Consider the following 27,243-nt stretch of genomic DNA (forward strand, 5'->3'; position numbering starts at 1 on the left):
ACAACAGGTCACCCCATCTAAGAAACCTGTACACACACACATACACTACAGTAAGGTCATACTAACCAAACCAATTTTTTTCATTCCAGAACACATGCAGCAACAACCCAATAACATTTGTTGTGGTTAGTTATCAAAATGACCATAGTACAGTACCCTCATACACAGATGTGCCACAACACCTGATGACTTAAATCAATAATGAAAGTGTGTGCAATATACTTTAAGTCCAGAGGCTTTATGCAATTAATTTCAGGAGGGCACTGATGGTAAGCTCTGGCTTATAGAGACATGTATTTTAGTTCAATAATAGCTACTAACTATTCATCAAACTGTAGATACCCTCCTCTGTCTTTGTTCTTTTTTTAATTCAATGGACTTTCCTCTTGTAGCCTAATTCCGTTATTACTGATTTGGTACATCCTTTGTTCGATTAGAGCTAGGTTTATTTTTAGATTACTATGAATCCCTGTACAGTGGAAGATTTCTTCAAACCCAAGGGTCTCAAGAAAGAGGGTCTCCTGTCCATAGTTGCACAGGGGTCCAGACAACAGGCACATCAAGGTTATTATTATACAAGTATGAACAAATGAAGGTTATTCAAAAGAAAACAATATAGTCAGTAGAAGATAATACCATTGTGTACAGTACAGGATATCTAATATGACACAAACCATATTTATAAACCAAAAACTAAAATCAACAATGCACCAACAATTACTTGGTTCCAGATTCCCAAACTTCAACTTCTTTAGAAAAAAATGTACTATACATGCTCAGCTCCCCAAAAGCGTTTCTGGCACACGACCTTGGCTGAGGCATTAATTCAATTGAGTGTTTTTGAGGGCATCACCTCAGGCTATTCACTCACCAGAGGGGCCAAGAGATAACTCCAGGCACTTGTCTGACAGCAAGCAATTTTTATCACCATTAACTACTTTAATACTTCATTAACAATTAATTAAATCAAGTCTTTGTGGAATTATGTCTTAAAAGTAAGATCAAGAATAAAGACCATGTTCATTTTCAGAATTACCTGTATTCACCAAGTACTGTACATTTACGCATACCCAGAATTTGTTTCATTGTGAAGGTGCTGCCAGCAATAGACAATATACAAACAAAATAGCCACAAGTCCACATAAACATCATACAGCATACACAGTATCGGTACAGTAAACATAACACTGGAGTTTAGGCTGATCGCAGTGGGAATATATATCTATATAAACAGAGGGATTTTGCACAGTGCATATACAGAGTTGTGAGGAAGACCAGAGGTGTACATAATGAAAATGAAGTATAGTGCAGATTGGTATTTGAGGTCATTGATGACAAGGTGCAGTAATCGTCCCAATGCAGTCACTTAATCCCCATGAGCCTGGTTGATGAGGGCCACAGCAGGGAAGAAACTGTTCAGGTGGAGGGCGGTATTGGTCATGATTGGCCTAACCTGTCTGCCAGAGTGGAGTCTTTGAAAGATGGGGGGTCTGGAATGGGCAGGGTAGGAAATGATCGTACCTGCATGCTTCCTAGTCCTGTAGCTCTGCAGGTCCTTGATGATGGGCAGGTGACAGCCTACGAACTTCTCCGCAGACCGAACAATGCGCTGCAGTTTGCACTTGCAGCAGGCAGACCCAAACCAGATGGTGATAGAAGAGATGAGGATTGACAATGATGGACGTATAGATTCGAACCAGAATTGTCCAAGAGTTTGAGTTTCCTCAGCTGTCGCAGACAGTACATCCTCGGTCGAGCTTTCTTGGTCACAACTGTGATGTTGTCCTCCCAGTTGAGGCTGAGAGATGATGGTCCCCAGGAATTTAAATATGACTTGGCTGTGCTGACAGCTGAGCAATCAATCTCGAAAGGGGAGATGGTGGGGGGGGGGCATTTCCCGAAGTGTACCACCATCTCCACGGTTTTGACTATGTCGAGTTCTAGGTCGTTGCGACTGCACCAGGCCACCAACCTTTCTACGTGGATGACGTCATCAGCAAACTTGAGTGTTTTGACAGATGGGTCGTTGGAGGTGCAGTCATTGGAGTAGAGGGTGGAGAGCATGCAACCCTGTGCTGATATGGATTCTGAAATGTGTTGTCCCATCTTAACGTGCGGTGTCCTGTTGGTCAGGAAGTCAGTGATCCACGAGCAATTGGGAGTCCGATACGTTCAGCTGGGGGAGTTTGTGCTGTAGCAAGTCCAGAATGACTGTGTTGAAGGCTGAGCTAAAGTCCACAAACAATATCCTCTTGCATGTCCTTGGGACAGCGTCGTCTACACAGATCTATTGGCTCTGTAGACGAAGGAGGGTGTCGATGGTGGTTTTGAGATGGGACAGGAAGAGATGCTCAAAGGTTTTCATGATGACCGAGGTGAGCGATGCAGCACTGTAGTCATTCAGGCTGACTGAATATGTCAGTGAAAACAGGTAAAGCTGGTCAGTGCAGTGGTTTTGGTAGTCAGTGCTGTTTGGTTCAATACATGAAACGAACAAACTCCGCTTCTAGTTTTGCGATTGTAAATTTGCCACTGACATAAGAGTTTCAGCACTGTGCCATGAATATCTAAAGAGGTATATTTGTGAGAAAGCAAAGAAATCTAAGATTCATTTTGACAACAAACTTCTGATTTTATTCCAAAAGTGTTGAATAATTGCTAGATACCTTAATACAATTTTAAAAAATTAAAACCAATCCATAATTTAAACATTCAGTACACAAAAATAACATCAATTTATGTATGCATTATTAGTGATTGTTATAAAAACCTACAAAACAACGATTATCTATTCACAGGGTACAAAATCTTGCAAAATATCAAGAGCAGTGTGACTGTACAGCAGTGTGACTGTACATTGCAACTTGTTTCAGTCGTCTTCATTGTTTCCTCCAGTACAGGACCTCAGTCAATGGAAAAATGCACTTCACTAAAACCCTCATCTTCACCGGACTTGTTCTAGTCTTCTCCTCCTTGGTCTTTGCCATCATGTGAATTTATTTGTGAGATTGTTAAGGAAAGTGGTGAGCAGGGCTTTAAATCCTTAATGGCTACATGCATTTTTTGACTTGTAAATTAAAGATATATATCGATTGATTCTTGAAGAATAGAACTTAGAAATGCCTCATGAGGTTAGTTCAACTGTCGTACCTCATCAGAAAGCAAAATATACACTTGTTTTACTCCAATGGTAAATAAAATACTAAAATCACAAGGAATTCAGTAAAACATTTGTTAAATTTAAGAAATCCGTTCCCAAGTATTCCCACACACAAAAAAAGGCGTATGTGATCATGCCAATATAATCAAAGTATGACATTATCGTATTTGAAAAAAAAACACTCTTTTTGGGATTAGTTGGTGTCAATTTGCAGTCTACAAATTATAATTGTTTTCTGTCCCCCCAGACAAAAATCGTCCCGCAGCTGAATCTAGTGGCCTACCCCTGCCGTATAGCCTCAAAACATGGTTAAAATTATCATTTTGACCTCATGGAGGGTCAGTCCTGAAATTGAAGGTGGTAACATTTTACCAGGCCCATCACTCAGCAGAGGTGGGGTGGCCACTTTGTTATGGTTTCAATTAATCACAATAAGAATCATTACAATCAATTGACACTCTTGTTTTTGGCTGTGCTTGGTGGAATCCGAAAGGCAATCCCCTGTAAAGCATGAAAAACACAGAATCTCACTGCTGATAGGTACTTATCACAGTGGGAGACCGTTCCTTCTCTTGCATTTAAAAGGATATGATTCATAATCCAAGTTCTGTGTCAATACTCCAGTCAATATAAACTCAGCATTGTGAACGTCTGTAAGGAAGAAACAGGGGAGACAAGAGGCAGGTTTAGCCTCGAGTCAAAACAGGATGCCATAACAATCAGCCATATTCATAGCACATGTCCACATTGACAGGTTCCTCTTACCAATGTTCTTCAAGAAGTACTCTCTACATAGATGAAGATCATTCTCACAGGATATCAGAATGATCTCAGGAAGGTTCTGAAAATAACAGAAAACATTCCATGAGTTCAGTAATAGAAGATCACCTCCGTCATTCTTCGAGTACACAGTTATAACAGTTCTGTGACTACATGGAGATGACCAGTACCTTATTCTGCTTGTGCTCCATTATTTTGCGGAAGGAGGGCTGCTTGGGAAGCACCTTGCCTCCTGCGCTCTCTATGATGGCTTTCATAGTGGTAAGGCTGGGACAGATCCCAGGGGTAATATAGAAATACTTGCCCTAGGGAGGGAGAAGAAAACAGAAGACATGTTTAATTGGGAATCTAATGCATCCAATCAGACAAATGGACTCTTATCACAATCTGACTCAACAGAACAATTAAATATTTCCAAATATCCACACATGGGTGTCCACTAACCAGGCAGATGGATATTGGGGATAGATTCCACAAGTGTATGGGATCACTAACCTTGAAGAGTGGTGCAGCGTGGGCCCTCTTCAGTGACTCTTCCAGACTGAAGCCGAACAGCACCTCTGCTTCTGCATCTTTTAGCATGTAGTTCTGCTCATCTGAATGAACAAACACACACATACTCTAAGAACATACACACAAAAAGGATGACCTCACAACAGTATCCTGCAACATGGAACTCCCTCCCACAGATCCCTTATTTAATAACTGAATGCCAACTTACAGCAAGAATCCTTAGTTGCTACATACATTTTTGGACTTTATGATATGTACCCATTGATTCTTGAACAACATAACTTATAAATGCCTTATGCGCTTAGGTCAATTATCATATAGCCTTAAAACATGGTTAAAACTATATTATTTGTCCTTGCATCAATAGCTCAGTCTGCAAATTTGAGAGTGGTTACATTTCTTCAGGCATATCCCTCAGCTTTTTTTTACTAAAGCAGAGGCGGGGTGACCACTTTGTCATTGTTTCGATTAAGGATTCTCGCTTTAAAGTACCAACAAACTTCTGGCTCTTCCAGCTCTCTTCTAACCACTCAGGGGTGACGATGTGCTCGACAATGGACATCGCCGTGAGGAACTTCACAGTCCTCGTCACCTTGTTGGCCACCAGATGGGTGCATTTTTGAGCACTCTTTGCGATCTCCCCCCCAAGGTTGTGCAGCCTCTGAACAGACAGAAAGGGACATCGGATGCATTGTTGGAGGCAGAGTGATGCGAATCGGATGTGAGCCTGTAAAAACTTTTACCTAAATATCGGTGATTGATATTCTTGCCAACAGTAATTCACAACAAAGGCTGTTTCCTGCAGACTCTTGCTCAGCTGTGCACAAAAATAGAAATAACAATTACCTTCATGAATTGTTGGACCTGTGTTGGCTCAAAGCCAGTGAAGAAAATGTACGGTGTGGATTCTGGTGGAAGCTTCTTGGTTGGGGCTTCGATCTCCTCAAGTCTACAATTGAGAGAATATTTGGGTCATTGGGAGATAAACTTTGAGTTGTATCTGTCATGACTGTCCTGTGAGGATCCGAATGGGTCAGATCAGCTTGGCAATGGCTGACAGTAACCAGACCTTCTCCCACCCACAGAGGGGGGAGGAGGGAGCTGCCGCCGGGTTGACGGCTCACACCCTGTCTTAAATTAAAGGAGAGGAGATCTAGAGTCTCCCTCGCCAGTATTGACCAAAGGATTGTCTTTGTTAACAGACTTTCCCCGACGAAACTAACACGTTCAAAAAGTGAATAGTGGAAAAATATTTGTAACATAAGAATGTGGGGAATGGTCAGTGGTGATCTATAGAAAACTAATGTCATATGGGTTGATATTTTGTGATGGCATTAGCATGTTATAAAGGAAATAACAGTACATGTACGAAGTCTCCATCCTCTACGTTGTATATGAAATAAGACCCGAATGCAATTTTAGGAGTCATGAGATCATTTTTCTCCTATAAAATTTTGCACAGCCACGCCCCGAGTGAGGTCAGAAAGCGTCAGCCTGACAGAACCGTCCCCTTCGACTAGAGTACATAAAAGGATTGGTAAGGAAATTAACATTTAGGCAAGAGAGGCGTGTAGCTGCAGCACACGTCCAAAGTGGTCGAACTCTGAATATCAACACGATTTGGAGAAGAAAACTCCCCTCTCAGACAATTACTGGTACAGCTAATTAGCTGTCGTAAGAAAGGTATCTAGAAAAGCGAATTTAAGTGGGACCACTCTACTACTCTTCTCAAATCACTGTAGTACACTACTCTCATCACCCAATGGGAACCCGTCGACACGGCTGGCTAGCCTACCTTCCAAGGGGCATCTTCCAGAGTGAACAACAGTAGGAGGAGGAGACCCCTTTTGGACAATCAGAGCCTTACAAGCGTGCCGCTGAAAGGCCCATCACCCTTCCTAGGGAGGGCTGGTTCCGACAGAGATCCACAGCGAACGAAGGCATTCACACGTAAATACATTCATGATTTCTTACTCCAAACGGACAGCAGTTTGTGTACAAAGTATATGATTACTGTGAGAAAAGTTTCTCAAATGTATCAACGGTAAGAGTTCATTTTTTCTCTCTCGCTCTCCATGTCGTTGTGTAACAAGCCGTCATATGTTGTGTCAGTCCGCTAGGGACATTTTCCTAATGTATTAAGTGTGTAAGTTATTCAGTGTAATCATTTAGTTAATTTGGGAGATGGTGACCCTTTAAACAACGACTCTCGTGGTGCCCCAAATTCCTAATGAGTTAATTGTTACATGATTAATTTAAATCGGATAACAATTAAAACAGTTAGTTGATTAAATAGATAACAGTCATAAGATCAATGAAAGTCACATATCCCTATATACAAAGATGTATTTTAAGAAACAAATATTATTACAAACAAATTCTGCAGATTGTCTAACTCATCTTTATACCATGCTACACACCACTGAAAACTAGGGTGATGGAGTCTCACCGTGGTTTCTTATTTGGATGCTGGGAGTTCAACGGTTTCTGCTTTTGTTGCAACTGCAATGCCGCCAACGCGTCAGGCGAAACCTTCACAGGAGCCCGCCAAGCACCTAAAATTAAGTCCAAAAGGAGAAAAAGTAATTATATTCACACCTATGTGTAACAGATGGCTGTCCAGCTTAACAAGAACTTCCATTTCAAGTCCCCTTGCCCCCACTGTAAGACTTCTGAATCCTGTACCCAGTAGGTTCTGAACCAGATGCTGGTTGGGGATGAGTGGTTCCTGCAGGTTGAAGTTGGAGTATCTGCTGTGCTGGACCTGCCGGAGGACTTCAAAGTTCCCCAGGAGAATGTCACAGAGCCACTGGGCGTTGACGCAGGGGATCCTCCACTCCTTGGCCTTCTCATACTTCAGACCACTGGGCCTAATGAGACAGGGAGGGAGAAAGGGTTAATAGATGGGTTTAATACAGTAGAGTAAAACGGACATGATACAAGCATTAACACACACATGAATTAAACCTGACACCCATCCACACAAACATGAATACGTCAATGAATTGATTGTGCCAACAACATTTACATGCCATTCATAATAGGTGAGAACATATCAAGGTCATCTCTTACTCTTTACAGATGAGCACAGTGTTACTACGACAGAGGTAGCCTGTGTATCTGGCTCCTGCCAGGTAGGCCATCAGCTTCAGGTCGTCGCGTTCTGAGTCCACAAAGCCAGTTACGGAGATGATCTGAGGAGAGAATGATAGCAATGTCAATGACTTAGTATAGAAGCTAAGCTTATAAGCGCCATTTATGAGTCATAGGCTTGCAAGTCTAGTCATTACCTCATGATACACCAAAGCATAATGTATCCATGTACCATTGTTTCAAATTAAAAACATACGACCGCAACCCATGTTAGATGTTTTTAATGGGTGCGATAAAAAGGAAGTGATGCATACGTGTTGTGAGCAGGGCTTGGCTCCTGGTGGGAAGGCGAAGGGGAGGTGTAGGGTTCTGTGAGGAGGAACCATCTTCTTTTCTTCAGGATGGTGTTCAGCCAGTGGGCAGTGACACAGCGCCTCCCCTCTCGTAGGGCCTGAGGTACAGCAACAAGAGAGATTACATTTAAAACCATATCTAACTGACATACACACAAACAGATTTTGGCCTTCAAGCAGGCCTTTAAATTTTTTATTTAACTAGGCAAGTCAGTTAAGAACAAATTCTTATTTACAATGACGGCCTACCCCGGACGACGCTGGGCCAATTGTTTGCCGCGCTATGGGACTCCCTATCACGGCCGGATGTGATAGTGACGCCTCTTGCACTGAGATGCAATGCCTTAGACCGCTGCGCCACTCGGGAGCCCTTTACCTGAGATGAAAAACGATTTAGTGATGCTTACCTGGACATACATGCTGCTGACTTGAGTTTCACAGAGCAGGTGAGTGCAGCGGTTACTGAGAGAGGAGTCCACAATTCCACCATAGGCCTGGATAATCTGTGATTGACAAAATACAACTCAGCAATGCAAGGGGGAAAATAGTAGTTGAACAAATGCAGTTATAATGCTGTTTGCTCAGATACAAGATAAGGCCGTGAAAAGACTGAAAGTCTCTCTCTTACTCTCTTCCACGTGGCTAGGAGCTGCTTGTCTGCCATCTGCTCTGGGTAGTCAGCGATAGCAAACACACAGCCCACCAAGAAGCCATCTTCTGGAACTACAGCAGCAAATAGAAAGATGATTGGTTAGTCAAAAAAATCAAAATCACAACCATGAAAAACATAATGATGATCATTGGCTGTATTTCATCCGATCACAATTGTTTCATGTATTTTTATGTATTTTTCTAAAAGATTTTTTTTGTAATGAACTGAAACAGAAGGTGAAACTGACTGATATCTATGTCAGTAAGAGTGAACTTACTCTCTTGGCCTGGCTCGTGGCCAAACAACTGGTGCACTTGAGGAAGCTGAGGCTGTAGTGACCCTTGCTGCTGCTGGCTCGGATGCTGCTGCAGCGATTGCTGCTGGCTCTGGAGATGCTGCTGCTGTTGTTGAAGCTGCTGCATGTGCTGCTGCTGCATCTGTTGCTGCAGGAAATGCTGCTGCTGTTGGAGGTGTTGTTGATGGAGTTGCTGCTGCTGGTTCTGCTGCTGTTGGAGCTGTAACTGGAGCCTGTGCTGCTGGAACTGCTGTAACTGCTGTTGTAAAGCATGCTGCTGCTGCTGTTGTTGTTGGAGCTGCTGCTGCTGTATGGGCGGCCGGGGGAGCTGCTGTGGTCGCAGTTGTTGCTGCGAGAATGCACGTGGCGGTTGCTGTTGTTGTTGTTGCTGGGGGAAGATCTGTTGTTGGTGGATCTGCTGTTGGTGCGGCTGCTTCTGCTGGATGAACTGATGGGCCGGTTGTTGTGATAACTGAGGAGGGAAACCTTGCTGAGGAACCTGCGGTTGCTGTTGGTGGTGCAACTGCATGAGTTGCTGTGGTGGAATATGCTGCAGCATGGGGTGCTGTTGCTGTGGCAGCTGCTGAGGTGGGTGTTGTTGTGGCTGTTGGGGGACCTGGTGGGGCTGCTGCTGCAGTAACTGCTGCTGTGCTTCGACTGTGAGCTGCTGCTGACCTTGGGGCTTCACTTGGTTGAACAGGAGCGGGTTGGGTTGGGTGTTGGGCTGGCCCTGGTTCGTTTGCTGCTGCTCCAATGTCTTTGTTGAGGCAGAGAGACTCTGTAGGATCCATGGTAAGAAACCAAACAATTTACATTTTAGCACTGCTTTTAGAAATGGACTAGGAAATATTGACATCCAAGTATTTTATATCACTAAAGCAAAAAGAAACCAAGCAAGAAATAAAGCTTTTGAGCACATTAAAGGACAGTATTCTTACATGTGCAACGTTGGAGGGTCTGGTGGACTGCTGGATGTCAGAGTTGTTGGTAATGTTCCGTAGCGTCCTGGCCGCTGGGCTCCAGCCTGCCATGCCCTCTGGCCTCTCTGCCCCCGGCTGGGCACCACTGGGTCCCAGGGCAGCCCGCGTGTCTGGTGGCCCTGCACTGCCCGGCACAGGGGGCACGCTGGCACAGAGGTTGATCAGGCCAGAGTCCTTCCCTGGCTGCAGTCTGCGTTTGGGACCCGGGGGTGGCCCGGTAATCTCTACTGGGGTCCAGTTCAGGTTCCGTTCCTCCTTCTCTGTGGAAGAGTCATCCGAGTCATCGAACATGAGCTCGTCTCTTCGCTCAGCTTTGGGCGAGGTCCCTCCTCGGCCACTAGCAGGGGAGTCGTCTCTTGAGGAGGAGCTAGATCTCCGGGACCTGGGGCCTGGGCGCCTGCGGCCTGGAGGGCTGTAGCTGCCCTCTGAGAGCGACTCATACTCACTCTCCTCATCCTCTTCCACCTCCTGGTAGGTCAACCGGGGGTGGTACAGAGCCTCGTCCTTCCGGCTCTTGTCCAACGCCGAGTGTGTGATCCACTCCGGCGTGACGATTTTGATGCTGCTGTGCTTCAGGGCAACCTCATACTTTTCCTGGAACACACAATTTACACCATGGATCTACAGACATACACTTCCGGTGTACAATATTTTACTGTGTAACTTACTGCAAAATTGGTGTTGTGGTGTCATCTGACCAACACAGTATTGCTATCAATATTGCAGATGTCAAGATGAATCGTTTTATTAGAATACAACCTGAAGTAATAAAGATGTGGTGTCCAGTGGTTAAGCAAGGACTAGACAACCCACAGACAAGCTCTACCTCCTGGTGCCTGAGCACAAAGACAGCAGTAAAACAAGCCAAAGCAAGGCTAATAAAATATCCAACACAAGGAAGGCTTCAGCAGGTGCCTCAAAATATCCTAAAAATAGCAACATGCAGACATTCTTTCTCAAAAGACTGTTCAATTCACCAATTTGTCCATGTGCTCCATGTTTTCACCCCTATATTTGCCTTTGAGTCAGGGGAGCATTGGAATTATTTTACATGAAAAAAAAACACATTCCATAACACAAGAATGACAAAGCAACTTTTTATGGCTCTTATATAATTGAAATATAATTACCCCTTTTGGCTCTGGAACAATCAAATGAGTGCATTTCTTGTTTAGGTTGAGTTGACAGTCACCGCCATAAAAAGTGATCAAGGCCCAAAGAGTGTTGAGATCTTCTCGTAGCTAAACAAAGAAATGCATGAGAAAGATGTTAACATTCTATAAAATACTCATCCTATAAATCCATAAACCATTTCATAGATATGTGCACAATAGTTAAAAGGTAATATGTAAAGGCACATACCTTTGGCAGACATGCCGTGACACCGAAGAATATTTGTCCCGACTCTGGGGAGAATCCTGTAACTCTATTATCTTTTGTCAAGGAAGTCATTCAACTCAAGTGTTAGGCTATTCGTTCAGTTTAAGTGTCAGAATATCAAATCAGAAACACAAATCAATTGCTCGTAAAAAGAAAGGTTACGGTAGCAGGTCTCCACATCTTACGGACAAAGTCACCCAAGACGGCTGAAAAACAAAGAAAACAGAGTTTAATGGTTGAACTGTTCCTCTTCCCTTCGCACCAGTGAATTGACTATATAAAAGGGATCTACAATTCACACCCATACCTTGACAACTGGAAGGTCAAAGACTTCTCGTGACTCCCCAACCTCTGGGTTATCCCCATCCTCTGCTATGATGTGTGTAGCCAAGGCATTGTATGAGACCTCTTTTCCTTTCCCCGCTTTTAGGAGCTGGACAACCTATAGTGCACATGAAATCACACCAATGAAACAAAACAGAACACCTGGGGTCGATTGCACCAGTTATAGGCACATCATATGTCCATGTGTAAAATCCTGTCTCAAACCAAAGTGTGATAATGTAAGCCAGTAGGTTTCCAAGATGTTATTCATAAATCATGGGGTGGCCTGAAATGGACATTATCAATAGAAGATACTGTTGATTGCAGCTGTATTAGTAAATGACAAAAAAAAACAATTGCAAACAAAAGCGCAATCGATAAACAATTACATTTTTCAAGACGTAATTGATTTTTAATATACCCTATGTACACGATTGATCAAATTACAGGAGTTACTAGAGAGTAAATTTAAGCCATTATTTGGCAGGAATTTAGAACTTGTAGCTCTACAATGGCGGGCATGTCCTCGCACATGCGCAATGTCAGGCGCACAATTCAGCAAGCGGACGATGGGCTCTCACCTCAATATATTGTCAATCCATCTCGTTCTATGGTAACCATACACATACAATTCAAACATTAGGACATTTCTGTGTTTTTGTCTTGTTAGCTAGCTTCATTGAATTGGATAACAAAGTCCCTAGAATGCCAGGGTAATGGTTAGCAAGCTAGGTAGCTATCAAAACTAGCTCGCTAGCATCCAGCTGCCTATGGTATTTCGTTAACCTCATCTGGATCAATGACAACTACATATCTATTTGTAAATCGCAATAAATGCATTAATTCAAACGGCACATCCGCAAACTATTCGGGTTACAAATGATCAATTTGAGGTGAAATTGGAACAGTAGGTCGTTAGCTTTTCGTTAAGCTAAACGGCTATCGGTAAACATTGGTTGGCTAACGTTAACTAGCTAACGTTGAGCTCTTCACCTTTTGGTCAATGTCCCCGACCACGTAGAATTTAACATCTTTGAAGAGCTCTTCTGGGACCTTCGGTTCTTCGCCCGACATTACTATCCATAAAATGCTAATCAGTATATGTAAAACAAGATAACTAGCAAGTTAAAGGACATGAAAAAGTTATTCCACTGCAAATGTTCATCTCAAGGCAACACTAGCGCCAAATCTCACTGTGCGCGCGCCATGGACCGGAGGATGTGACGATGAGGGGAGTGGGACAGAATAACATTCTTGATTCAAAAGGGGCGCACAGGGACAACAATTGAGTTACTTTAAAACAGTTACAGAGTTGAATGGCTGTGATCGGAGAAAACTGAGGATGGATCAACAACGTTGTACGTACTCCACAATAATTGACAGAGTGAAAACAAGTAAGCTTCTGCAGAATACAAAAATTCCAAAACATGTAATAAGGCACTAAAGTAAAACAGCGAAACAAATTGGCAAAAAATAACCTTTATGTCCTGAATACAAAGCATGTATGGGGCCAATCCAACACATCACTGAGTACCACACTTCACATTTTCAAGCATGGGGGTGACTGCATGATGTTATGGGTATGCTTGTCACCGGCATGGACTAAGGGGTGTTTTATGATTTAAAAAAATAAACGAAAGAGAGCTCAGCACATGCAACATCCTAGAGGAAAACATGCTTCAGTCTGGTTTCCAACAGATACTGGGAGACAAATTCACCTTTCAGCAGGACAATAACCCAAAGCACAAGGCAACACTGGAGTTGTTTACCAAGATGACATTGAATCGCTTGAAAATCGATGGCAAATATTAGAAGCTTACCCAGAAAGTCACATAGCTGTCATCGCTGCCAAAGGTGATTATAACATGTATTGACTCAGGGGGTTAAACACTTATCTGATGAAGTGTTTTATTTCTATTTTTATTTTTTTACAAAAATCGTTGACACAAAACAACAATTAAATCCATTTTAATCTCACTTTGTAACACAACAAAATGTGGAAAAAGAAAAAGGCAGGCAGCTCCTAGACAGCGCTTGATGCAGATGTAGTGACGATGGCCTTTTAATTAGCCTAGCTGTGGCAGAGCAGGAAAAAAGCCATATTATCAGACTGTAGCAGTCACAATTTATGATATAATGAGGCAAGTCATGCAAACAAAGACAGATCATAAGTGTGGACATGCAGAATGTTTTAAAGGCCTTCCCCCCGTGAATAAAATGTATATAAACCTACTATATTCATCTTTAAGGGTAATAATGTGTATGTTAGATTGTGACTGAGATCAGGTGGTCCTTCTGTAGCTCAGTTGGTAGAGCATGGCGCTTGTAACGCCAGGGTAGTGGGTTCGATCCCCAGGACCACCCATACGTAGAATGTATGCACACATGACTGTAAGTCGCTTTGGATAAAAGCGTCTGCTAAATGGCATATATTTATATATATATATATCTACTATAGGCAATGATGTAGTGCAAAACAATAGGTGGGTAAACTGTGTTTACTTGCATTTACCCTGCACTACACCACTGACTGTAGAACTGATAAAGACAGTTCTTTTCTATAAAAAAGGTGAGTAAACTGTGTTTACTTGCATTTACCCTCCACTACACCACTGACTGTAGGACTGATAAAAACAGTTATTTTCTATAAAAAAGGTGAGTAAACTATGTTTACTTGCGTTTACTCTCCACTACACCATTGACTGTAGGACTGATAAAGACAGTTATTTTCTATAAAAAAGGTGAGTAAACTGTGTTTACTTGCATTTACCCTCCACTACACCACTGACTGTAGGACTGATAAAGACGATTATTTTCTATATTCTTGAGACCGTAACATGGTTTCCCTATATTTCAAACACGTGTAATTCACAATTTCAGAGATGTCTTTTACTCTGGAAATAATTCCTCCACACAGTTCTTAGCTAATTGGCCTAATTACTTCATTAATTAGAAGGTGTCAAATTGAAGTCCTGTCAAACTGGCCACAGCGGGTGTGTATGAAATAGCCTATAGTTAAATAGCCATAGTGAATTATGGACATCTGTGTGAAAAGACCTTGACAAACTCTGAAATGCATCCAATTAAATCTGTAATGGGATCACTTAATTGACAGCTACATTACATATGAAAATGTGACCTTGTGACCTCAGAGTTAGAATTTGACGTCCTTTATCTGAAGTGTTTGACAAGGTGAAGCAGTTTGATTAAAGTAAATTTTACCCATGCGAGCATATTGTCTTTCTCCTTTACAGGTATAGCATGCTCAAGAGGATTATATTAATCAAGCATGACTATTGAGGTAAGTACCTGTTCAATTGCAAGCACATCATGTCAGTTCATAAATGAAGTGTAGTGAGCATTATGGCTCTATGATTTCATGACAGGGAGTCCATCTTGAAGCAACAGCTAACATGCTGTTCCGAGGTCCTTGGAAACATTTTGGACAGTGAAAATGTTTCATATATTTTCGACATCAGAAACATCTGATCATTCATAGAGCACATAAACAAACCCAATTGTTGGGCCACTGATTCTCTGGTTCCATAGATTACTTTCTATGAGGGAAATTTGGGTGAACTATCCATTTAAATAATCCGTCTTCTTTGTATTCACTGAATGTTTTTCCCAGGACTACAACAAGCTGCCACTAAGCATCACAAGTAGACCTTGTAGCCTATATTTTATTTGAGTTTTTAATTTTAATTACACTGATACGTCTATTTTCTCACTAACAGGTCTGCCACCAGGCTCACCAGCAGCAACCATCCAGTATCAGTCCCTTCCCTTCTGAGGCAGCTTCTTATACAGTCCTGGTGGGGTACTGACAGTCAGCCTTCCGCCCAGAAATTTCTGGGAGCAGGGCCAACATTTCCTCTCTGGATCAACTCCATGGTAACGGTTCTGTTTCTTATACGAGCTGTGCCTCGGGTCATGAAGATACGTGTGTATTCCATCCATGAATCATGGATCACATGTGGCCTATGTTGATCATTTTGTAATGACAATTATTCATTTTATGGACCTATTTACATAACAGATTGTCTGGACAATTACCATAAACCAGGTTTTTAGTTTAGCATGTTAACATGGTAAAAAAAAAAGTATCTGATATGCCAAAATGTTCTTAGATTACAGTTGGAAAATCAACTGAAAGAAATGTTATAAAATCCCATGTGTACCCCAAATATCTTAACCCAAATGCACTACTAGATGGCACTGTTTACGCTTTCTGTTTATATGCCGGCTGGTTATCAGAATAACTCTGGATAATGGAAAGCAGAGACCCCTGGTGGAAAGAGATATTATTACTTATTTTGCCCGTGAAAAGAAATTCAATAACTACTTTCTTTTTGAAATCACAGAATCACTCACACAAACGCATGTGCATTGTGCACACACTTCAAGGCACTTTCAAACATTTTCTAGGGCCAATAGGTCAAACCATCAACTTTTATGGTACAGCATAGGCTACCTATTGTTCATTTCAATATGGGGGTAACATAAATTTAAATTATGGAAATATTCTCTAAAGAAAAAGTGAAATATTATCAGGACTATTACATTTTGATAACATTCTGTTAATTGAAATCCTGAAAATGACCTGCTGGAGCAAAACGGAAAGAGCCAACATGTCCAATAAAATATCCCTGGGGTCCATATACACTAGTACTTACATAGGGATTCAATCAGTGGTATCAGATTAATAAAAGGGAGCAACACATTTTTTAATTGGGGCATTGTTCCCTGATAATCTATCAGAACAATACTATTTGGTCGATGAAATAACACATCACTAAGGTACTGTCAAGGAGATAGCTTCTAAATGTTATTCTACATTAGGTCAAGGTCTTAAGTTATCAATGCATATTATGAGAAGTAATTGAAAACAAACATATGTTATTTCATGGTCAATTATAATGCTGGATATTCAAGCCAGTTTACACCAAGCACAACACAGTGGTCTCATTCTTTCAAAAGTTCAATATTTCTAAGTCAATGCATTTCGTGACTTGCGTATTTGAACGGAGTACAGTATAGGCTATTGTTGACCTCCATGCTGACAAATGATTAGTACTCAGGACATAGACTATTTGTTAAATAATATTTAACATCAAGCAAATGCATTTACTGCACTTCGAATGAACCAATTTTGGCACCAAGGTTCAAACATTTCTGCTTTCCACCCTTTTTCATATTTCCTTGTCTCTAGCTCTGAGAGAGTGTGAAGCTCTTCATGAAGTATTCTTGACAAAATGCATTATAATGGGAGGCCAGGTATTTTATCAAATCAAATGTCTCATATGAGCCATAAAAAGATGTCACATAACAGTTGTGTGTATTGTAAATTCACTATTGAATGTACGTGCGTATTTCTACAGGGCTAAATTAGTGTCAAATGTGAGTTTACGGATTAAATCATCTTAGAATATTAGAATGTATTATTGTTTAACTTTCAATTATGATCAATGACTCAAACTTAATATACTGTATCATAGACTACTGAAGACAAGTAAAAGTACACTAAATTCGTATTATGCACATGAGAACACAATCCTCGTCTGTAAATGGATCAATACACTTTTGCTTAGCATTATCAAGTGGTCCTAAATTGCACGGCTGGTGTCAGTTAAATTCCTTTAAATTAAAGATCCAAATCATTATATAGGCCTATAAGAATTGATCAAGTACTCTATTTCACTGAATTACGCCATAATGTCTTTACTGAACTGACCGAAATTAAAATGCAATGGACCAAAACCCTCTTTTGTCGCTGTAGCCTGGTAGTTGCTGCAACCACGGTACCCCAAAAAGCAGAGGAAAAGACTGGAGTGGAATTGACTGGAGAAACCCAGACTGGCTCAGTTTCAAACGCCTATTCAGATGGGATTTGTCCACGCCAGGGCGATGAGGGTGATGAACCAATAACCAGTAATTAAACCCCAAAAGCAATCGTCCCCTTGGCCCTTTCAACGTCTCGTCACTGGTCAAGGAGACTTGGCCACTTTAAAGGAAAGTGCGGACAGTGGGACAGATCAGTAATCTAGGCCCCTCAAACTCAACTCCGGACCTCGAAACCAGCTCCATTGCATTTTTTCATTGTTCCCCTTTAATCAAGGATTTGTTTAGACCTGGGACACCAGATGTGTGCAATTAATTATCAAAACAGAAAACCAGCAAGCTCCGGATCTCTTAGGGTAAGAGTTGAGTACCTCTGATCTAGGCTATAAGTAGATAACCAGCATGTCCTAAACTAGTTTCACTCTATTTCTCCAATAAGTTACATGTTTATGGACAAATACATGTGTAAATAACACGTAGCCTATACCTATATTAAAATGACATCCTTGACAACAAGCAATTGAGTTTTGTAACGGATTTATTTTACCGTTATTCACGATTAATTTCCCTGGGATATGACATTATGTGATGTAACATCGTTGTACATTAATGGGTTATATAAGGGATAATCAACGAGGGGCTATGCGTTCTATGGAAAATAATATGTTCCACGACGCGCACCCCCACCCCACACCGGGTGAACGTTTTGTTTTTTTCCTTAGCACTACGCAGCTGATTCAAATAATCAAAGCTTGATGATGAGTTGGCTATTTGATTCAGCTGTGTAGTGCTAGGGCAAAAAAAAAACGTGCACGGGAGGGGCCTAGGACCGACTTTGGGAAACCTTGGTCAACTGATCAAATGTGTCGGGAATATTTAGTTATTAGGCCTATACAGTATGTTAAACAGATCTACATAATCTAACCTAAAGGAAAACACTATGAACGTTGGATATGTCCTGGCCAGAAAAACCTTATCAGAGTTGAGACCAGTGTGCCGCACAATTTTCACCAACAGCTTTCCAGACTAAATAGGAAGTGGTCAGTAGCCTAACCTTTATCCGCATCCTCGGGGACCCCCTTAGTGTTTTCTCCCTCCGTTTGTTTTTCAAAGGCCAACAGGAAGCAGCAGTATCCCACATGACCCCTGCATTGTTACAGAGCAGATATCACAGCCATTCAATAGAGCACATCTGTGTGCTGCTGATCTGAGACTATGATCTGTGAGCTGCAGCCAACGCTTTAGCGTTCATTCACAAATCCCTCTGACCCTCTAGCGTATAACCCTTTCTGAAGGGGAAGATAAACCAAATAGAAAGATACATTTACCCGAATAGAATGTTTTGGCTGGGCTAGGAGAGCTAGGATGGAAGTAACGAAAATGGGCACCAGGTAGGCCTAATAAATATGGCTGGAGATTATTCCGTTCAAATAGGCTAGACTAGAATTATTAGACTCATAAGGCAATATTTTCCCAACTGTTTAGGCTAAGTCATGATGCAGATTTTTTATTTATTGAGTTGAATAATCATAACATATACAGAAAAGTGTTTAAGGAAAAGGTGCATAGAGGTTGGTTGAACTGCGATGTTTTAAATATGAGCAGTTAATTATCATTTTGAAAGAAATATGAGTTGGCCTAAGACCAACTCTGTAAAGGGACGGATTGCACATTTGCAATCAATAGCCTACGCCTAATTGTATTTCTGTTTTACAGACAGATTTGCAGATTGTGAGAGTTGAGGATGTCACCATGAAGCACAGAAATGTCCATGAAATCTATTTCAATGGCTAATATTCACATCTCTGCACATTGGTTCATCTTTGCACTTCAATTGCAATATTAGGTTATATAAGATAAGGTTTTGGTCAATTACAAGGCATAGTCACCATTTCAGTAGGCTATCGAATCTGCATGAGCTTAATATAAAATAAACATTACACCCTTGTTGGGGTTTATTAATTAGCTAAAGTTACTGCTCAAAAGTGAAGTAAGTATTTGGACTTTTGACTGTAAATCCTCGGGAAAGCGTTTAATAAAAGGTAATTGAAGGGAGGATCTACTTTCTATCACCTGCCCTGATTTAAATGACGGAAAAGTAGGCTAGGCCTATAGAATGTCCTTCTAGGATCCTTGTTTTGCCTGAGAAGTTCAAAGCAGGTTAAACGACATTTCGAATAATGGAGTAGCCATAATACAGGTTCAACAAAACCCATCAGACATCTGCTTGGACCTCTGACAACTTCAAGCTGTCTTTTCGATTACAGGCTCCGACTTCACCAATGAGTTCTGGTAAATGTGCAAATAAGCATTGTAGAACAGCGTAAATCATTTCAAATAACGTCAACACGTCTGCGGCACATCAGTTTCAATTGGAACACGAATGCAGTATTCCCCAAAAAGTTTTTCAGCCAATTGGAATTTCCGTGTTTGCTTCGTCACATGTAGCCTATACCTCACCGTCCATGATAAAAGTGAGCGTTTCAAAAGCTGTTCATAAGCAAAGCACGTTGTCCTTTTAAGTGCTATTAAATGTTGCATTTAATGTTTGGTGCAGGTGTACTTTTGTTTTAATACCTTAATCAATATGGCATCAATATGATATGCAAACAGTCATAATAGCCTGTATCACGACAGAAATACCCTAAACAAAACTAATCAAACATATGAGACACTAGACTAGGTCTACAAAAAAATAGGCCAATATTTTGCTGAATTACATTTTTTTATTATGGGGGGGGTAGAAATGATTCAAAACCTTTTATGATTTAATACAGCCATATAACGCCAAGATTTGACACAATTTCGTGAACACATTTTTTTCCACCTGTTTTTGATAGACCTACATGCAAAGTTATTCTATTCGTGATGTATAAACCCGTAACCTCTACTTCCATCTATTAAGACAATGAAAAGGGGAAAATAGATCAGCTCAATCCAACTCAATATTCTCAAACAGCAGCCAGTTTTGGACATTTCATATTTTAAAAGTAGCAGTCGAAAACATATATTTTCGTATTAGTTGGACTTACAAGCACTCCCATCAAAACGCGACAGCCTTAGGTCATCATTATCAATAGGCTATTCTCGTGCATTATTTTTGTACAGTAATCTTTTGCGGATCTTTGATAACATTTGGAGTAACTTCTGTCTTCTACATCCCCCAACTATAGGCCAACAAACACAAAATATGGATTCAGGTATATGCACTCTTCCAACAATAGGCTACATCGAGTTTTTTGGTGATGCTATAGGCAATAGTTATCAAAAATAGAAAATAACGATGTGCTCAATACGGCTCTATTAGTACAACCTACTGCACACCTATAGTGCACCAATTTTGAAGCGCAAGATGCGCTCTTGTTAACAGGAGTTAATTTCACTCGGCATATGTCGAAATGACCCACTTCGATTGTAGGCATATATGACAGTTAGACAGTATATAGACCGGTATATAGATATAGACAGTATATATATATATATATATATATAGATAGATATATACAGTTAAAAATGCCATGTGGGACTTTTGCAAATAATCATAAGATATAGTTATTTGGCCATAAAGGATTTAGGTTTGTCTTTAAAAAATGATAACAGACACTGCTGAAACAAATTTGCATCCCACTTAAGAGAGAACGAGTTGGCCTATGTGGGCTAGCCTAGGCTATGTTGCTCTGCAAAATACCTCACCACAAACCTTGATTGAGCATTCATGATTATTCAATAGCCTATAGGCTATCCTGTTTGGGCTAATGGCTGCATTTTACCTAAAGACTGGACCTGAGGACATCACCCATGGCTTAGGCCACTGAGAGAAGACTGGGCTTCAATTCTTAACCGCAACATGTGAAATCACAGCATTGTGTTGCATCGCCAATATTTAAAGCGCGACGGTCCTTTTTAAGCGCAACCCAATTTTGGTTCATGAATGGACTTAAAGACCAAACAGATAGTCAGCGTCCACTCGGGCAACATTCTTTATGTAGAATTGTAGCCAATCAGTTAATTAGATAACCAGACACCAACGACGGATGACTATTATGCACCATCTTTGATTAGGCTACTTTGACACCATAGGCGAATATGAAATTCCCCATATAATTTGAAATATAGGACTACTTCAAGTGCAATAGCCGAAAAAACGAGTAGCCTCGCAAGTGAACCACCCATCATGTGCACCTAGTCGGGAAACAACGCTGGGAATTTATTCGGTAATGTTGGGGACTGCTAAAGCGTTTAGGGAGTGCTAGCTCATCCCTATATGTTTGGTAATCGTCTCCATCAATATGATGCAACTATTTTCAATTCGAAAAACATAGGCCTATTTGAGGTTTTCACACCCCACCCCCATTCGGGGATACCCCTTTTCATGAGCATGCCTAGTGCTCTTTGAACCGAGAAACCAACGAAATGATTTCTCTATAGCCTTACAAAAAACTCTGCAGAAAATACTTTGGTTTTGATTATAAAAAATGACCTGGGATGGCTTACTGAATCGGAAATAGTGTCCTACTTGTTTATGTTTTTTTAATACTAGAGTTTGGGGAATTGGAGTATGGGTGCTGTCAAGTGTAGAGTCATCGGTCATGTGGTAACATTTCAGGAACTCTATTGGTCCAAGGCACGTGTCTTGGATACCGGACGGGAACGTCACTGGGGGGACTCGTAGCCTATTAAAAATAAGAACCAAAATCCATAGTGGAAGTATTTCAGGAGCAGTTAGCACCTCTATCTACTCGTGGTTTAGAAGTTGAAGCATTAATGTTGGATTTGTCCTAAAAGGGAACCACTACAACTCAGCATTTTATATGGTAGGCTACTACAAATATCAACCATAGCCAGGCGGAGAAATACATTTTAAAGTATGTTTTTTCTTTGTGAAAAAGGCAAGAGGCGGATTTTCAGTAGGCCTACTACCACAACTAGATACTGAAACAAACTGAACTAGTTTTTATTTCCTATTCCGTTTTATTGAAAAACGCATTGGACGAGGAATAAACTAGAAACCTCATAAATTCATATTCATACTTTTGTGTGGGAGAGCGAGAAAAGTGCCACAATTGGACATTGAGTATTTCACTATGGAAGAAAATTCTAATGGCAATAGAGAGCATCAAGATTCGGGCGAAGAGTCCAACAGAGCTATTCTTCCTCTTCTCCAAGCACCTGGGAACCAGCAACCGCACCGGATCACCAACTTTTATATTGATAATATTTTACGACCAGACTTTGGACGGAGGAAAGATGGGACTTTTAATTATGATGAGAATCACCTCAATGGACGAGAGAATAGTCCTGGCCTTCCCCCAAAATCTGGGCAGTTCGGTGGGACGGTGTCAGGGGAAGGAACATCGAATTCTCGTTCAGTCAGTGAGCCAAAAAAAGCAGATATTGTTGCAGATACGCTTCTCAAGCCCGGAGAAGAAATTGGAGATCAGTGCCTGAGCTCCGACTCGGAAAGTTCTCATGCCAATTCTGCACCTTCGTCGAAACCTATGCTCTGGCCAGCCTGGGTGTATTGTACAAGATATTCGGACCGACCATCATCAGGTAACGTCTAGTATTCTTATTGCCTTATTATTTAGTCCGAATATGAATACCACGAGCCATTGGATCGCTTGAGTGCAATATAAACTGACTTGGTGAACTAAATATGTCGAAAAATAAACCTGAAACCACATCCTGCAGCCACATAATACAAGATTTAAAGTATCCCTTTGTGTAACATATTTTCAAGGCTTTGTCCTGAACTTTTAGGAAATTAATAAAATCATATTCTACATCTTTTTTTTTACCTGCCAATTAATGAAAAATATTCCGAATTTATCCATAACTACAGAATACCTCGATTATCCTAGGAATTCTGATTGGATAATATTGGCGGTTACAAACTATATATCAGGCTATACTACAAGTACATTTTATTTTTACTGTTAGCCTATTATAAGTCTATTGTCACCATACAAATATTTGGCTAGTCATGCAATTATTATCAAGCTGACAATTCCAGTTGAGTTATAAAGAGAGAAAAAAAGAAAACGAAGAAGAAAAAATAGAAGTAAATCATTTTTGGAGAAAAAAGGTTTGAATCTATCGAAATATTAAAAATATCGAAGTAGTAAACTTTCAAAGTAACTTTTAAAGCAGTAGTGAAACGTTTACACCATTGTTCCTCAGTAGTCTTTAGAAAAAAATATAATTTGAATTTTGTTTACAATGGAGCGAGGCAAAAAGTGTATTCCGTCCACATGCAATATAATATGAGTGCAATCAGACAATTAGAGTGCAACGTTTGGAGAAAAGAACTGGGGAAAATATTAGGAATAAAAGTTTAGCTACTTTTACTTCTCTCCTCTGATATATTTAGCCTGTAGTTGTCATAATATTCTCAAACTATTCTCATATTAGGTCTAGGCCTAGCTGCTGGTTGTGATTATTAATGTCAATCTTCCATTATGGCCTATAGCCGAATGTTTATTTTATTTATTTTTTCTTCAATTTCAGAAGTGTATCAGAGCAACTATTATAGTTGGCCATTTTCATGTAATTTCTAGTTACTAGTTAACATCGTTTATTCAACTTAGGAATTGTCATATTGCACTATTAATTTAGCTTTAGAAGCACTAACAAAGTTAATATTGTTAATATCCCATTGTCGTATAACATGTTGCCTATAGTCCCTATATTATGCATAATGGAATGAATACATTAACTTCTCCGAACAATTCAAAAATAATAGGCAAACAAAATAACGTTTCATTATGCTACTAAACAAAAAACGTTCCCACTGTTTAAACTTAAGTCTTAAATAGCATAGGCGTGCATTTCACGAAATAAACGGAATAAAAACCATTCCAGAAAACGGAGGGTATTTTGCAGTACGAAAAAAATATGCTTCAATGGAAGATGGGCCAATTGAGCATAATAATATTCAAATGCTATATTGTGAAGCCAATAAACGTGTAGCTGCGAATCGATCTCTTATTTGGTGTAGAACTAGCCTACTCCAAACAGCAGAGTTTCAATAAATGTTTACAATATTCATTACACATTTATGAAAATGCAAGCTTATAAATGTAGTTCCTATGGTAACAGTGAGGAAGAGGCGCCTATACCGCCTCCCTCTAACCCCACCCCAATCAACACCATCATCGTCTACTATGCACACAAAACCCCGCACCCTTTTAGAATAGGCTACACTAAATTATAATGACATTTAGTCCTATAGTTTATTGTGCCTATATTGGAAATGTGGCTCATATTAATACCAACACAATACTTATTCTACTAGCCTGCTACTAAAGGCCCATATGGCTTACCAGGCCTCCTTGGCTACTAGGCCTACAACTAGGCCTATTCTTGCATGTTACTAGGTTCTGATGATCATCATATTAATTAGTCTGACATTAGTGATCGTGTTATTGAGGACGATGAAGGTATACTTTTTTTCGTTTCAAAGTTTGGTCATTGAATGTATTCTAATCTACAGGGCCAAGATCTCGAAAACCAAAGAAGTCGACCACGACAACGACACCAAGCAAGGATGACAAGCGTCCAAGAACGGCCTTCACAGCAGAACAGCTCCAGAGACTAAAAACGGAGTTTCAGACTAATCGGTACCTGACCGAACAGAGAAGACAAAGTCTGGCACAAGAACTCGGCCTCAACGAATCTCAAATTAAAATCTGGTTTCAAAACAAGAGGGCCAAAATAAAGAAGGCTACTGGAAATAAAAACTCTTTAGCCTTGCACCTGATGGCACAAGGACTATACAATCATGCCACATCATCTAAGGATGAAAAATCAGACAGTGATTGAAGAAAAATAAACAATGCAATAAATAACTTTAAAGGGCCAGTGTACATAATACCAGCAGATATTTAAACATGAATGAGACAGGATTTTGCAATTTTCTGTAGCCTATATACAGTATATAGGGACTAAACCATTTTGTGTCGTAACACTTGCCATGCACTCCCTGAAACTTTAGAATGCTTCATCATCATTAAAGTTTGTTGGGTTTTTAGCAAGTTTTTTTTGTGTTTTTTTGGTAGGCGTACTTGACTTTGTGGACACGTTTAACGAAATAATGAAAACAGGCTGAAGTCCAAAGATTTTTTTCTGATGCATTTTGCAAACTGTGAATTTAAATAGCCTAAATTGTGTTTATCTATGATTTTAATTTTTATCACACTGTTTCGTTGTATTTTGATGTTTATGTTGAAAATACATTTGAGGTTCCTTTGTTTTGTGTAAAAAATACAGCCTTTCTGAGTTGATATGGAGGGACCATACGCATTGAATTATGCGTATTATCTGAGTAATGTCTTTTTATATTCGAATTCTGCATTAGCTCGGCTATAGTTCTCGTGAGCATTACATTTGAATTATTTCAGCAAAATAATTCCGCTTTGGGTAGGCCTAGACTACTTATAGGCTATTGATATGAGACAGATTTGATAAAAATAAATATATTCAACAGGCCTATACGTTACTTTAAACTTGACCCAAACTATAAAAATGAGTTGAGGCTTAAAAGGAATGTAACCTAACTTAACTTTCACTAAAGGACCTCTGAAATAGCATATTGTAAGAAAAACAAAACAGTATTATATAAACCGAAATATGTGTCTGGTATGCAAGTGCATAACACCAACTTCCATTGGTTAACAATGCTACGATGCAACCAAAAGTTTAAGTCATGCGCGCTTAGCTCATATCCAATGGGTTTTAAATAGGGAGGAGTGGTGGATGGCAACAACTGGAATTGAACAGATATCCATTTTGAAATTATCATGGAAATGTAATCGTTTTGGGTCAGTTCCACTACCAACAAAATACATTTTTATCCCGGCTCAAATCAGGATTTCAGTGCCAAGTGAAGCCTATACGGACTGTATGTCTTCATTTCAATCATTATAGTTTTATTAACAACTTCAGGGATGAAGTAACGTCAACGGGAGTCATATATAGGTTTACTGTACAAATAATGTAGGCAATAGATACGGTAAAGAGGTCAATCGAACTCGACCAAATCACTGGAATTGCCATGGAAACGATTAGGGGAAAGGGCCATGGGGTCAAGATCCCGAGTCTCATTGTCCCCCAGCAAAAGTAGCCTACATTTAGGCTATTGTTTATATGTGTATTTCACACTATGTTGAGGTAAAACTCGGAGTATAATGCGTGTATGGATGTCAACCACAAACACATGTTCATGTAATCGTTACCAATCAACTGCATTACAGTTAAACGAATTTGACTACCACCACCGATTTCTGAACGCTAGCTATGCTAACCAGTTTATACGAGCAGGAGTTAGCATTTAGCAGTCACTTCTTCTAAACCTGAAAAGGGACAACTTCTACATGTTATGCAGCGAAAACAGCCAAATATATCCAAAATCGGACTTAAGTAACCACATTGTGGGCCTGTTACAATATATGACGGATTTAAATAAAATTCACTTTGTTAGAGCAGATCTGTTGAATGTGCGCCAATCTGGTCTGCGTTCCATTGAATCCTTTACCGCACCTATCTATATCAAATAGTCCATGCGTTCTATAGTATGAAATCCATATTATTTGCAAATAACATAACATTCATATTTATGAACAATACTCAGTCTACGTGGTCATGTTTCTCGAAAAGAGACTTCTGGAATGTTTACATAACTTATTTATCTTGCAATACCTTGTTTTTGTGAATGAAACGTTTAGAGGCCTTTGCATGAAAGCTGCAATCTGTCACCTGTATATCATGTGAGACAAACGTTACTGTATCCATACCAAATTGTGGTCTTATGATGTGAATTTCTTTCATTGTCAATATTAAAGTGTGTGTAAATTAAAATCCAAACTTAAAACACA

The 27,243-nt window shown here is 40.2% G+C and overlaps 2 protein-coding genes across 5 annotated transcripts; one reads left to right on the forward strand and one right to left on the reverse strand.

Annotated features, from left to right (window-relative positions):
* Nucleotides 1-2,607: 2,607 nt before the first annotated feature.
* Nucleotides 2,608-12,755, reverse strand: LOC118394685 (PAX-interacting protein 1-like). The gene is given in 21 exon segments (XM_052463791.1): nt 2,608-3,001; nt 3,750-3,811; nt 3,926-4,001; nt 4,111-4,245; nt 4,436-4,536; nt 4,946-5,114; nt 5,300-5,402; nt 6,903-7,008; nt 7,139-7,323; nt 7,526-7,647; nt 7,861-7,940; nt 7,943-7,997; nt 8,307-8,402; nt 8,528-8,622; nt 8,829-9,624; nt 9,785-10,420; nt 10,957-11,067; nt 11,189-11,252; nt 11,369-11,412; nt 11,514-11,648; nt 12,524-12,755. Coding segments are annotated over 21 exon segments (3,267 nt in total). The 5' UTR covers nt 12,605-12,755; the 3' UTR covers nt 2,608-2,986.
* LOC118394686 (homeobox protein engrailed-2b-like) lies at nt 11,676-27,243 on the forward strand. Of its 4 annotated transcripts, none has more exons than XR_004827794.2 (4): nt 11,676-12,143; nt 14,785-14,831; nt 15,268-15,424; nt 24,864-25,011. XR_004827794.2 is itself a non-coding variant. In XM_035788142.2 (2 exons), the coding sequence occupies exons 1-2, from the start codon at nt 22,456-22,458 to the stop codon at nt 25,190-25,192; spliced, it is 798 nt and encodes a 265-aa protein (XP_035644035.1). In that variant the 5' UTR covers nt 21,364-22,455; the 3' UTR covers nt 25,193-27,243. The 4 variants fall into 4 exon arrangements, 1 of the variants encoding a protein (XP_035644035.1); XR_008065218.1 differs by lacking the exon at nt 11,676-12,143 and adding an exon at nt 12,814-12,924; XR_004827793.2 differs by lacking the exon at nt 11,676-12,143 and having other exon boundaries at nt 14,671-14,831.

This window comes from Oncorhynchus keta, chromosome 15 (genome assembly GCF_023373465.1).
Source record: "Oncorhynchus keta strain PuntledgeMale-10-30-2019 chromosome 15, Oket_V2, whole genome shotgun sequence".
NCBI lineage: Eukaryota > Metazoa > Chordata > Actinopteri > Salmoniformes > Salmonidae > Oncorhynchus > Oncorhynchus keta.

Coding starts and splice junctions, on each gene's coding strand:
- LOC118394686 (XM_035788142.2), top strand. CDS start 22,456: ATGGAAGAAAATTCTAATGGCAATAGAGAGCATCAAGATTCGGGCGAA. Junction 22,925..24,863: donor TTCGGACCGACCATCATCAG/GTAACGTCTAGT, acceptor TCTAATCTACAG/GGCCAAGATCTCGAAAACCA.